The sequence below is a fragment of the Engystomops pustulosus genome, chromosome 1 (assembly GCF_040894005.1).
Source record: "Engystomops pustulosus chromosome 1, aEngPut4.maternal, whole genome shotgun sequence".
NCBI classification, from domain to species: domain Eukaryota; kingdom Metazoa; phylum Chordata; class Amphibia; order Anura; family Leptodactylidae; genus Engystomops; species Engystomops pustulosus.
In genome coordinates this window covers 128,636,798-128,650,830 of record NC_092411.1, presented here as the reverse complement: position 1 = coordinate 128,650,830, position 14,033 = coordinate 128,636,798, and the positions used below count along the sequence as shown (strand labels likewise).

The window sequence follows — 14,033 nt, the reverse complement described above, 5'->3', positions numbered from 1 at the left end:
ACATGACTGGTGCATTACAAAGGTGGTACCAATATTTAAAAAAGGGTCAAAAAGCAATCCTGGAAACTTTAAACCTAGGGGTCTAACATAGTTTGTTGGGAAAATATTTGAGGGCTTTATTGGAGGTGCTATCCTGGAGTATGTCACTGTATATAACCTTATAACCCAACATCAAGATGGGTTTATGAGGGATAGGTCCCCTCAGACCAATTTGATTGGATTCTTTGAGGAGGTCAGTTCTAGACTGGACCCTGGGGGAGGCTGTGGATGTTGTGTATCCGGACCTTTCCAAAGTATTTGATACAGTGCCGCAGAGACCGCTGGGGCTAGGGTAAAATCTGTGTATTTGGGTTAGTAAATGGCTGAGTGATAGAAAACATCATTTAAAGTGAAAGTTTGTCATTAATGGCACATTGTCAGTGTGATCATTGGGGTGCATTGAGTCAGTATTAGGGCCATTTCTTTTTAATATTTTTATTAATGACCTCATACACAGTATAGTTTCAATATTTGCAAATGAAACTAAACTCGGTAAAGTAATTAATACAGAGAAGGATAGTATTATATTACAGAGGGATTTGCGCAAACTGTAGGCCTGAGGTGACAAATGGCAAATGAGGTTTGATGTAGATAAATGTAAGTTAAGTTTCTTCATAAAACTGCCAAAGCAAACAAAATAAGGGGCTGTATCAAGAGAGCAATAGATTCTCATAAGGACACAGTTTTGCCCTTATACAAATCCCTAGTCCACTGGTGCCAGAGGTGGCACTCGGAGCCCTTTCTGCGGGCACTCAGACCATCACCAGAGATGACTCCAGGTATCTTGCTGCAGTCCCAGACAGCCCAGGACTTGCTGTGCACAGAGGTATTTTAAAGTGACAGCTCTACCTGGGACTATTTTCTGCTTTATTGGTGTCCTCAGAGTGCTGGTATCAATGAAAACTGTGACAGAGAATGGAGTATAAATCACAAATTTAAATTTTTGTGTTGGCACTTTGCGATAAATAAGCAGGTCTTTGTTGTAGTTTGGGCACTCGGTCTCTAAAAGGTTTGCTATCACTGCCCTAGTCTGTGTGGAATAGTGTGTACAGTTTTTGGAACGGTGTAGAGGAGGGCATCCCCACCTTGACTTCAGTGTTAACCTCTCCACCTCCTTGACTTTATGCATCCAACTGAGATCCCACTCTGTCCTTTAACACCTTGGCATAAGCGCCCCAAAAAGATGTTGCTTCCAAAAAAGTGCAAAAAAAATCAAGTTCAAAAAGAAAAAACAACAAAGTAAGGATATATGTCCCCCAATGTCTGAATTTCAATTGCGTTTTGAAAAGCAATTGAAAGGCTCCAACCCCCGATCACACCCTGAGTTAACATTGCATCTCCAGCGCGTTTAGTAAACGCTCTGCAAACGCAATGTTAACTTGAAATGTGACCAAGAAAGAGCCTTTGTGTTGCATTTCAACTAGGGACTGCTTTATCCACTGTACATAAATAGTAGTTTTTTTTCCCACAAATGAATAGCTCTTGGGATGTAGAACAATTTTGCCTATTATCTTTGAACATCACAATATGGGCACCATTCTGCTTGTTTTTAAAGGGGGAATCACATGAGAATTTGGAAAAATCATTATGACATTATAGAACACATGGGCACAATCCGTTGTGGCAAATCTAACAAATTAGAAAATTATAGACTACGGTAATCGTTATTCCAGTCGTTGAATGTCTAGCTTTACTACTGACATAATAAGCAAGATGCTGCACTATTTTCGGGAATGCAGGGGATGCATTTTTTTACTCATTACAAACAATAAAAACTAGACAGAAATGATGGGGCATTTACTATGGTTGTTCTTGTGGATAAGAATTTATGGAATGTGTAGTAGAGCTTTGTTGGCCTCCTTGAATTGAAAATAATTTCCCGATGTGATCTGGATCCCAGTGGCGCTATTTCCAAGCCCGAGTGTTCCCTCAATAGACTGCTGTAAGTCAATCCATCTAGCCAATATCATCTAATGTTATCAGCTTGCTAGTCAAAAGTTTTGTATCTGTAGGTGATAAAAGGCTTTAAGGATTTTATCTGACCAAAACACTCACTGACATTTTTTCATTCTTTTTATCAGTATTTAAACTTTGTTGTTTTCTTGGGTTACAGAAAAGAAGATCAGATTCGAGCTGTAGAGGAGGACATCGAACATGAGAAACGAGCTGCAGAAGACATTATTAAAAATATGTCAGAAGAGAAGCAAGCCATATACTTCACCATGAAAGCAAAGAATGAACAGCTTTTAAAGGTGCAGCTCTAAACACTCCTTTGTGCTGCCCTTCAACTATCTCTCTGCACAGAAAAATAAAGAGAACATTTAGCACCCCTTAAAGGGAACCTGACACCACATTTTTCAAAAATACCGCTAGTGGCAGGTCCCTATAGATCCCAAATAAGCTATTGGCTCGAGTATAAGCCTAGGGTGGGAAATACATTGGTCACATCTTCCATCCAGTATATAGCCAGGCTTCCCTTAGTATAGCATGGGGGGCATGCTAGCACATCCCCCCCCATGTATATGGCCAGATGCCCCCTTGTCCCCAGTATATAGATAGCCAGCTCCCCTGCCCCCGGTATACAGCCTGCACCCCCCCCCCCCCATTATCCAGCCTCATATGAGAAAAGTCGCTGTCTGGGGTTTTTTTCTACGCCAGGCAGGGCCTACCGTAGAATAAATGCTGCGCGGATGCCTCCCCCGGTATCCCGGTGCGTAAAATGTAGTTGGGGGGCAATCATACGGTGCCCCACGAGCGCCGACGTATGATAAATATGCCCCTGAGTGTATATGTTTGTCGGGGGATTACTTTCACATCTTTTTCTTTTATTGTTAGCTTTGCTCAGAATGTTTTATAGCCACCTAAGACGCAGTACAACCAGTATGTGCATTCCTCATATTTTATACTTTTTCTAGGAGCTGGAGATACAGCAAAAAGAACTTGATTCCCTCCATGAGAAGAAAGAGGCTCTGGAAATGGTAAGTGCATACCATTTCCTGGTTCTTATTTTTACTACTTATCTTAGGCTGGATTCACATCATGTTTGTGCATATGCCTGACGTATGCTGAAACATATACGTTTTAATTGATGAAAACAGATGCTTTTATTGTCATCCGTCTATGTTTATTTGACGTACACGTCACACCCATATGCATCTAATTTTTGCACTTTAAAAACATATTTTTTATTCCGCTTCCTGCACCTTCTGAAACCAATCCCATGTGTCCCTACCAAGATGGAGAATTTTAAGTTCCATGTTTTTGCATAAAAAAATGATGTGACGGATTAATACGCTTTAACACGTTCTGCATACATAACCCCATAAACCCCAATGTATAAAAAAGTGTACGGTTTTCATATGTTTTGAAAAAGGACTTGAAAAAGGCCGAAGCCCACGTTTTTCTCAACCTAAAAAAAAGGATACAGGCACAGAGGACAACAAACATGTTTGGGCATCCATCATGTCCATAGAAGTTAATAAATACGCTGTAACAAAGAGTCAAAAATGTGGCGGTCTGGCGGATGCAAAAAATGTAATGTGATCCCAGCCTTATCTCCAGCACCGTAATCCATATCATATCAGCTCAGTTTTTCAGCTCGGTTACCTGAAGTTATAAACCCACCATATGCTGGGAGTTAAAGAGAACCCGTCATGCAAAATAACCCCCCTAAACTAAATATATTTTCATAAACTGCCATTAGAGAGCATTGCCTCTATCCCTTCATTATCCCTCTACATGCCTGTAAACCTAAGCAATGAGGTCCTAAAGCTGTATGCAAATGACCTGTGAAATGTCCAATGAAGCATTAGCATATTCAAGCTATTCATGAGTGGGAGGCACAGCCACAGTGGCGTAACTACCGCCGTAGCAGCCGTAGCGGTTGCTACGGGGCCCATGAGCCGCAGGGGCCCGCAGCGGCTCAATCACAATGGCTGCACTACAATTCTCAACCCAGTCCGGCCTCCGCCCGGGCCCTGCTATCCAGCGCAACGCTGTTTTACAATCTTCCCGCCCCTCTCTGTTCCTGCCCCCCTCCTGCCCCTCTGTTCCTGACCTGCCTCTCTGTTCCCGCCCCCTCTAATTTTCTTACCCAGCGCCGCGTCGGATGTCCGGTCCGCCCACTGTCCGTAGCTCCTCCAGGCAAAATGGCGGCTCGGCCTCCAGCTCCTCCAGGATGCACTGCGCGCCCCTTGTCATGTGATTGAAGCCACCTGACATCACTCACGTGACCAGAGGCGCGCGGTTTAGCATGGAGGAGCTTGAGGAGCGGAGTCGCTGTTTTGGTCGTGAAGACACAGGTAAGAAGACTCGATCACCGGAGGGTGAGTATATAAGTTTATTATTTGTAAAGGGAGGCTGCTGCTGGGACATTTTACTTGTTAGGCAAGGCTGCTGGGGCATTTTATTTAAAAAAAGAGGCTGCTGGGGCATTTTATTTAAAAAAAAAGAGGCTGCTGGGGCATTTTATTTAAAAAAAAAAGAGGCTGCTGGGGCATTTTATTTAAAAAAAAAAAAAGAGGCTGCTGGGGCATTTTATTTAAAAAAAAGAGGCTGCTGGGGCATTTTATTTAAAAAAAAAAGAGGCTGCTGGGGCATTTTATTTGAAAATGGAGGCTGCTGGGGCATTTTATTTGAAAATGGAGGCTGCTGGGGCATTTTATTTGAAAATGGAGGCTGCTGGGGCATTTTATTTAAAAAAAAGAGGCTGCTGGGGCATTTTATTTAAAAAAAAAAGAGGCTGCTGGGGCATTTTATTTAAAAAAAAAAGAGGCTGCTGGGGCATTTTATTTAAAAAAAAGAGGCTGCTGGGGCATTTTATTTAAAAAAAAAGAGGCTGCTGGGGCATTTTATTTGAAAATGGAGGCTGCTGGGGCATTTTATTTGAAAATGGAGGCTGCTGGGGCATTTTATTTGAAAAATGGAGGCTGCTGGGGCATTTTATTTGAAAAATGGAGGCTGCTGGGGCATTTTATTTGAAAAATGGAGGCTGCTGGGGCATTTTATTTGAAAAATGGAGGCTGCTGGGGCATTTTATTTGAAAAATGGAGGCTGCTGGGGCATTTTATTTGAAAAATGGAGGCTGCTGGGGCATTTTATTTGAAAATGGAGGCTGCTGGGGCATTTTATTTGAAAAATGGAGGCTGCTGGGGCATTTTATTTGAAAAATGGAGGCTGCTGGGGCATTTTATTTGAAAATGGAGGCTGCTGGGGCATTTTATTTGAAAATGGAGGCTGCTGGGGCATTTTATTTGAAAATGGAGGCTGCTGGGGCATTTTATTTGAAAATGGAGGCTGCTGGGGCATTTTATTTGAAAATGGAGGCTGCTGGGGCATTTTATTTGAAAATGGAGGCTGCTGGGGCATTTTATTTGAAAATGGAGGCTGCTGGGGCATTTTATTTGAAAATGGAGGCTGCTGGGGCATTTTATTTGAAAATGGAGGCTGCTGGGGCATTTTATTTAAAAAAAGAGGCTGCTGGGGCATTTTATTTAAAAAAAAAAGAGGCTGCTGGGGCATTTTATTTAAAAAAAAAAAAAAAAAAAGAGGCTGCTGGGGCATTTTATTTAAAAAAAAAAAAAAAAAAGAGGCTGCTGGGGCATTTTATTTAAAAAAAGAGGCTGCTGGGGCATTTTATTTAAAAAAAAGAGGCTGCTGGGGCATTTTATTTGAAAATGGAGGCTGCTGGGGCATTTTATTTGAAAAATGGAGGCTGCTGGGGCATTTTATTTGAAAAATGGAGGCTGATGGGGCATTTTATTTGAAAATGGAGGCTGCTGGGGCATTTTATTTGAAAATGGAGGCTGCTGGGGCATTTTATTTGAAAATGGAGGCTGCTGGGGCATTTTATTTGAAAATGGAGGCTGCTGGGGCATTTTATTTGAAAATGGAGGCTGCTGGGGCATTTTATTTGAAAATGGAGGCTGCTGGGGCATTTTATTTGAAAAATGGAGGCTGATGGGGCATTTTATTTGAAAAATGGAGGCTGCTGGGGCATTTTATTTGAAAAATGGAGGCTGCTGGGGCATTTTATTTGAAAAATGGAGGCTGCTGGGGCATTTTATTTGAAAAATGGAGGCTGCTGGGGCATTTTATTTGAAAAATGGAGGCTGCTGGGGCATTTTATTTGAAAAATGAGGCTGCTGGGGCATTTTATTTAAAAAAAGAGGCTGCTGGGGCATTTTATTTAAAAAAAAGAGGCTGCTGGGGCATTTTATTTAAAAAAAAAAAGAGGCTGCTGGGGCATTTTATTTAAAAAAAAAAAGAGGCTGCTGGGGCATTTTATTTAAAAAAAAAAAGAGGCTGCTGGGGCATTTTATTTAAAAAAAAGAGGCTGCTGGGGCATTTTATTAAAAAAAAAAGAGGCTGCTGGGGCATTTTATTTGAAAATGGAGGCTGCTGGGGCATTTTATTTGAAAATGGAGGCTGCTGGGGCATTTTATTTGAAAATGGAGGCTGCTGGGGCATTTTATTTGAAAATGGAGGCTGCTGGGGCATTTTATTTGAAAATGGAGGCTGCTGGGGCATTTTATTTGAAAAATGGAGGCTGCTGGGGCATTTTATTTGAAAAATGGAGGCTGATGGGGCATTTTATTTGAAAAATGGAGGCTGCTGGGGCATTTTATTTGAAAAATGGAGGCTGCTGGGGCATTTTTTTTGTGAAGTAGGTCCTTTTAGGTGTTTGTTGCATCATTTCTAACCCCTTATTGCAATTACTTTTAAAACTGTATAATTAAAAAACCCTATATATGTTGTATATGTTCAAAATTGGCAGGGGGTGGGAGGAAGTGCTGTGGTCGGCGGGGGGACGGGGGCCCAGGCAAAAGTTTGCTATGGGGCCCAATCATTCCTAGTTACGCCGCTGCACAGCCACACCCCCAGTGCTTGACTGACAGACTGTATAATGATGTGAGGCTGTATAATGATGTGCTTCCTGGTGCTGGTGGCCACGCCTCCTGCAGATTGTGTGTGCATGTGTGTGTATAGGGGAGATACAACAGCTCCAGGATGCAGCCATGTTACAGCAGAACATGTCAGATTCATGTGTAGCTGTCTGTGTCTCTCACCTGTATATTAGGAGGATGCAGCATGTCAGCAGATGACATACACACACACACTAGCCATGCTTTACTATACATTACACACAGACATGAGCAGGGGCAGGAGAGGGGAGGGGTAACAGGGGTGACATCACTGCCTCTGACCATGTGACCAGCCTCATTTACATAATAAAGAATATATGATTTTACAATGAATAATGTATGAAATAACTAGATAAAGGCTGGGATGGATCCTTGTGAGCTGCTCCAACAGGTAGAGGTGACAGGACAAGTGACACAGACCTGATGACAGGTGTCCTTTAAAGGTGCTCCCTGACAAATGTATAGCGTGTAACCTATTTTCACTATTCCAGTTTTTACTTCTTCATTTCCCCAGAATTGATCACTACAGGCGAGTTCACACAACTGTTTTTCAGGCATATTACCTGTGCAAGTTTCATGTGTAGGACTTGCATTAGACACTGACCCATTATATTTAATTTTTTTTTTCTCAGACAAGTTTCGCAGGTTTCTTAATTGATGTATGTGAAACGAATTCTCTCTCTTGTATGTGAAACACTCAGCATGCTCTACTACTGCAACAAAAGCGTGTGGAAATGTCTCGTTCAAGTGTCCACACAATGCGAGCACATCACTGATCCATTTATTTAAAAATATAGACCACTGACCAAGCTCTGATGAATATTTCTGCAACATTCCTGTAAAAGCAGCCATAAACTAGGGAATTCTAGAATTTCATACACTTAGCGATCGTTTCGGAGTAATATCTGGTGTGTCCCTTTAAAGCAGCGTATTGGTATGAGCTACACAGAAATTGTCCAGTCATCCATCCTTTATATACAGTCTGAGTCCCAATGCACACGTCCATAAAGGGGCCTGAGATCCGGCTGCACAATTTCACGGTATATGGAGCTGGCTGCTCGGTTCTCAATGGAGAGGGGAATAGTGAGGCCATGTGCATGAGGGCTAATACTGCAGTTACCTAGAATTCAAACATATGAAATAGTTTATAGTTTAATATGCTTTATTTTCCACCAGGAAATAACACATTCGCCGGTTAAACAGGAAGCTGTTTTGCTATATGAGAAGCTCCATGAACTAGAGACTCGTCGAGACCAAGCTATTGCTGAAGATAAGAGTATGGGCTCTCCACAGGAGGAGAGAGAAAAGTTATTGAAGCAGGTATCTAATAGAAGTTGCTGTGATGCGCAGGTCTTAACGGTGTCAACTCAAGAATCACAATTTTTATATTTTTTTTTCAATAATGTACCGTAGTTATTTAGATACTTATTTACATACAATTTATATACGCCAGAATACTGGAGCAATTTGCAACTGAAATGCCATGAGGCACATTTATTAGGGTTTTAGACCATTTTAGGAAGGTTTCGGATTTGTCAGAAAAGGGTCGTGGCCCCTGTAAAAGGGGTGTGGCCCTGCAGAAAACAGCCTATTCGCAAGAAATTTCTGATGCAGCAAACCAAGTAATAGGAGGAAAGTACAAATTGCCAGTGCGCCAGAGTAATCATCCAGCATCAGACACAATGGAGCAGATTTATCAATCTATCTGAGTCATTTGCACCTGACATGCTGGGCGCCACATTTACTGAATGTTTTAGACCAGTTTTAGGCTGTTAACCAACTCCTACGAAGGGGGCATGTCCTTGGTAAAAGGAGGTGTGTCTGCACCAGAAAATTCAATATTGAGGTGCAGTAAAACTAGACCAACTAAAAGGAGGTGAAAGTATGAATCACCATTCTTATACTGCACCAGATTATTCATCCTGCATCAGACATAGGGATTAATCTGACACAGCAGAGAACTGTCTGGTTCTACTCTACACTGGTCTAAAGACCAACACATTAATACATCTTCGCCATTGACTTGCTCAACGGCTTAATATAAAATGCCTGTACTTGTATAATCGTTTTACATGTAAAAAAATAAATAAATAAATCTACCATACTTTATGATGCTGATCTATTTGATAACCAGCTGATACAAATAAAATAGCTGCAGCTGTTGCTTTTTAAGGAAATCACATCTGTCTGCAACATGCAACTGGTTCAGGATTTATTTAACTGTATTGGAATGTATTTAACTGCAGGTCCCGAGTCTGCAGTGGCATCTTTAGACGTCGCTAGCGCGGGAGCAGGACACTAGGGAGATGTGGTTCATTACTGCTTCTCCCTTCTCAGCTCCTCACAGCATCGCGCTGAACGAGTGCTATGCATAGCGGAGCGGATCCTGCACGGCCACCTGCTCGCCGGTCATGTGACCGCCGGGTCTAAAGGGGTTAATCGGAGCTGCTGAGTCTAATTAGACTCAGTACAGCTCTGATCAGACCCCCCCCCCCCCCATTTTACCTGTAACTGTGGCTCTTATAGATGCCTCAGTTGCAGGGGAAAACTTGTAAAGTAAAATTTCAAAAAAAGTGAAAATGTCCCCCAAGGATCTTTTATGACCTCATGGGGGACATATAAAGTAAAAACAAAAAATATTAATAAATATTCATAAAATTACAAAGCCATTTCCCCATATAATAAAAAAAAAATCCCCCGCTTCACTATAAAAAGCATACTATATTTTTAATCTTCACATTGGACATTGTTTTAATGGCAAACCACCCGGACCACAAATTATAGAACAGTCCTATTTTTGCAAGGGAGCAGAGGCCCGTTGTTTGCGGCCGAGGAACATGACTGTGTAAGAGGCCTCATTCTGGTATTCTTATTAGGGTTTCCTGTCCTGTGTCATTTACATTACAGACAAGGTTGACAGCGTTTGAAGTCAAAAACAGATGTAATGTAATCATATATTAAAATGTTTTATTATTTTAATAGGTGAAAGAAGATAATCAGGAAATAGCTAGCATGGAGCGACAGTAAGTGTGTTGTTATTTTTTTTATTATTTATTATTATTTTTTTGGGAAAATGAGCTTCAACACCCTAATTATCATTGTAATGACAGATCCTGCACTTTCCATATTAATTTTAATTTATCATGATATATTGTGATTATAATTTCATGGGGAACAAAAATAGAAAAAAAAATTAAAAAATGTTCTCACTAATGTTTTTGAAGAGCAAAACATTTGGGTGATGTGGAAACTGGAGAAAAGGTTGTTGGTAAGTGTAATATGGTATTCTTACTGTAAAGCTTGAAGAAAATCCAATGAAATTCCTAAACGCAAGGCTACACAGCCTAAACATAGACCGTAACTGAATTCATGTTTTCACCAAAGCTTTACACTTACCATATGATTTTTTTTTTATTAAACTTTTACCATTTTTATCTATCTTGATGAACAGTTCAATGGTTTTTGGCCAAATAATGGAATGTTTTTTTTATCAGGTTAACAGATATTAAGGAAAAGGCTAAACAACTGAGTGAAGAACTTGGAAGACTGGATATGGATTTGGAAGAACACCAAGGTACTTTAATTTCGGGGTATCTTACATAAATGGTCAGGTAGTAATGAAAGTTAGTATGTAATCAGCTTAAATATTGTATAATAAATTATAAAGGAGTGATATTTTTACAGTGATATAGTTTAAATGTAAATATAGTAAATGGCAAGCAGTTATTACAAGGGTTAATGTAGAATAGCATGAAGTAGCATTTTTTCCATTTCACCTGTCTAGTGTAGCAGTAGGGTATCTTACAGGATAAAGGCTGTGTGTTTCCTAAGTGTGAAATATCATCTGTGCTGAGAGTCCAGTGTATACAATTTTATTTCGCACTACTTATTTGCCCTTGACTTATGCAGGAGGCTAGTGCTTCTGAAGTTTTACAGTGAGTACGGAAAGTACTCAGACCCCTTTAAATTTTCCAATATTTTTTTCATTGCAGACAATTGGTATTTATTAGATATTTTTGCTAATTTATTATACAAGAATAACTGAAATTTCACATTTTGTTAAATATTCAGACCCTTCGCTGTGACACTCATATTTAACTGACATGCTGTCCATTTCCTTCTGATCCTCCATGAGGTGGTTCTACTCCTTCAATAGAGTCCAGCTGTGTTTAATTAGACTAATTGGACTTGATTAGCAAAGACACACATATGTCTTTATATAAGAGCTAACAGTGCATGTCAGAGCACACGAGAATCATGAGGTCTAAGGAGACAGAATTGTAGCAAAATCACAAATCTGGCTAAATTTACAAAAGAATGTCTGCAATATTCCTAAGAGCACAGTGGCCACCGTAATCCTTAAAGGGGTATTCCCACTTCAGAAAATTAATGTTATTTTTGTATGATGAAAAATTATACAAATTTCCAATAAACTTTCTCTATCAATTCCTTGCCATTTTCTAGATCTGTGCTTGCTTCCCCTCTATCAAAAGCTTCTAGATTTAGTTCCAGTGGACAGAAATCTGACCATGGTCACACAAGTGCATGGCTTGTTAACGCACACAGCTCTGATTACTCTTTGTGATACTAATGAGCTGTGCACATGTGTGACCAAAGTCAGATTTCTGTCTACTGGAAGTACATTTAGAAGATTTTTTATAGAACAGCAAGCAGAGACCTAGAAAACCATGAGAAATTGATACAGAAAGTATGTTGGAAAATTGTATAATTTTTCATCATACAAACAATAACATTAATTTGCCTAAGTTGGAATACCATTTTAAATAGAAGAAGTTTGGGTATGACCCTAGTGTACCTTGACCTGGCCATCCAGCCAAACTAAGCAATTGTGGGAAAAGAGGCTTGTTGAGATGGGTAAAGAAGAACCCCAAGATCACTGTGGCTGAGCTCCAGAGATGCAGTGGGGAAATGGAGGGAAGTTCCTCAAAGTACTCGGGGTTTCATGGCAGAGTGTGACGACGGAAGCCTCTCTTTAGTGCAAGATGTATGAAAGCTGCATACAGTTTGCAAAAAAAACACATGAAGGACTCCCAGACTATGATATATAAGATTCACTGGTCTGATGAGACAAAGATTGAACTTTTTGGTGTTAATTATAAGTGTGGAAAAATGAATGCGGCCAAGTACAGAGATATCCTGGATGAAAACCTCTTCCAGAGTGCTCTGGACCTCAGACTGGGCCAAAGGTTTATCTGCCATCAATGACCCTAAGCACACAGCTAAAATGACAAAGCAGGGGCTTCAGAACAACTCTGTGACCATTCTTGACTGGCCCAAACAGAGCCCTGACCTAAACCCAAATGAGCATCTCTGGAGAGACTTGTAAATGGCTGCCACCAACATTCGCCATGCAACCTGAGGGAACTGGAGAGGATCTACAAGAAAGAATGGTATATGATCCCCAAATCCAGGTGTAAAAAACTTGTTGCATCATTCCCAAGAAGATTCATGGCTGTACTAGCTCAAAATGTGCTACTAGTCAATACTGAGCAAAGGGTCTGTATACTTATGATCATGTGATATTTCAGTTTTTCTTGTTAAATAAATTACCAAAAATATCTACAATACAGTTTTTTGTGTCAACATGTGGTGCAGAATGTCAGAATGTACAATCATGAGCAAAAAAAAGAACTTTTAAAATCTTACTAATTGGCTGCAATGAAACAAAGAGTGAAAAATGTAAAGGTGTCTAAAACTATTCATACCCACTATAGTATGGTGATTCACTGAACTCTCTGGTCTTAAAGATTCCACTTTGAGGGAGAGGAATTTTACTGTGTGGCTAGTTATTGTAAGAACTTAAGTAATAGATCATAGCATCCCTTTTAATTTAAAGTGAACAGAACTTTTTTCACCCTGATTGTGGGCCTTTGTGGGAAGGGAGTCTGTCAGAGAACTTTAAAGAGGAATTTGATAGATGGTGATAGAATTTAGGTGTAATTGGAGAAACTGACATCCTGCACACAGAAAGGAGGCTTCCCTACACAGAGCCCTACAGGTATGGATATGGATTTGTGATCTCTTTAATTTTACTGAAAATCAATGACTGCTCTTCAGTGGTTTTGAGCAGCGATCACTTACATAGTGCTGTTGTTCTCCTGGTGAAAAATCTGTAAAGCTGAAGAGAAGGAACGTTCTGTTTGCAGAGAAAAATACACACGGCAGCCCTGGAGCGCCGAGGGAGGCGGAGAACGACTTGGTAGCTCACTATATGCATTATTATGTACTCCTTCTTGCAGGCCACTTCTTCTCTCCTCCTCCATACATTCCCATGTATGAGACCCGGTTCGAGCTCTGAGAGGCGTGCATAATTATACATATATTGAGCTCCAGAGTTGTTCTCCCACTCCCTCGAACGCTCCAGGACTGGCGTGTGCTAAATATTTTTCTCTGAATACAGAATGTTCCTGCTCTTCAGCTTTAAAGATTCTTCACTAGGAGCGCCACAGCACTATGTAAGTGGTTGCTGCTCAAAACCACTGAAGGCTACATGTAAATTAATACCATTGGTGAAGTCTGTGATCTGGGACCAATGTTTTTTCCCCAATTAATAAATGTTAATGACAGATATTTCTGTTTCAGAAGATTAACAAAAAATGTTATGCGGACTGTAGATCCAATTTATTGCAACTGCCATGTATTAATATGTAGATAAGGTGGACTGTGATTAATTGCTATCAGTACCTAGACCAGTCTTTCTACTAGAGAAGGTGAACAAGTAAAGGTTAAGACAAACTTAAAAGGGTTGGCCACTTTACCTCATGTTTTTTGTAATGTGTGTAAGTGTGGGGGGGAAGATATTGGATATTTTACCAACCTACATCTTTTAATAGTTCTGCTCTGCTTTATTGATATGTAAATTGAAGCCTCCTATATTTTACCTCATCAGCCAGACATTCCTGACCATAAAATGGCTGCAGATGGAGGGTCATGTGATCTTATCAGTCCACCCTGCCAGGACCTTATGGTAGTATCCATGAATATAAGATCAAGGTCTTGGCACACAATGCAAAAAACATGAGGTAATGTGGCTATCCCCTTTAATATGAT

General features: G+C 40.4%; 1 protein-coding gene across 2 annotated transcripts in view; it reads left to right on the top strand.

Moving 5' to 3' along the window:
* Nucleotides 1-14,033, top strand: part of IFT74 (intraflagellar transport 74) — a 76,752-nt gene that overhangs the window by 32,830 nt on the left and 29,889 nt on the right. For both annotated transcript variants that reach the window (XM_072153225.1, XM_072153234.1), the window contains exons 9-13: nucleotides 2,153-2,291; nucleotides 2,955-3,017; nucleotides 8,139-8,282; nucleotides 9,945-9,985; nucleotides 10,457-10,536. In XM_072153225.1, coding sequence (XP_072009326.1) covers nucleotides 2,153-2,291; nucleotides 2,955-3,017; nucleotides 8,139-8,282; nucleotides 9,945-9,985; nucleotides 10,457-10,536 — 467 coding nt within the window. The remainder of the gene's footprint in view (nucleotides 1-2,152; nucleotides 2,292-2,954; nucleotides 3,018-8,138; nucleotides 8,283-9,944; nucleotides 9,986-10,456; nucleotides 10,537-14,033) is intronic.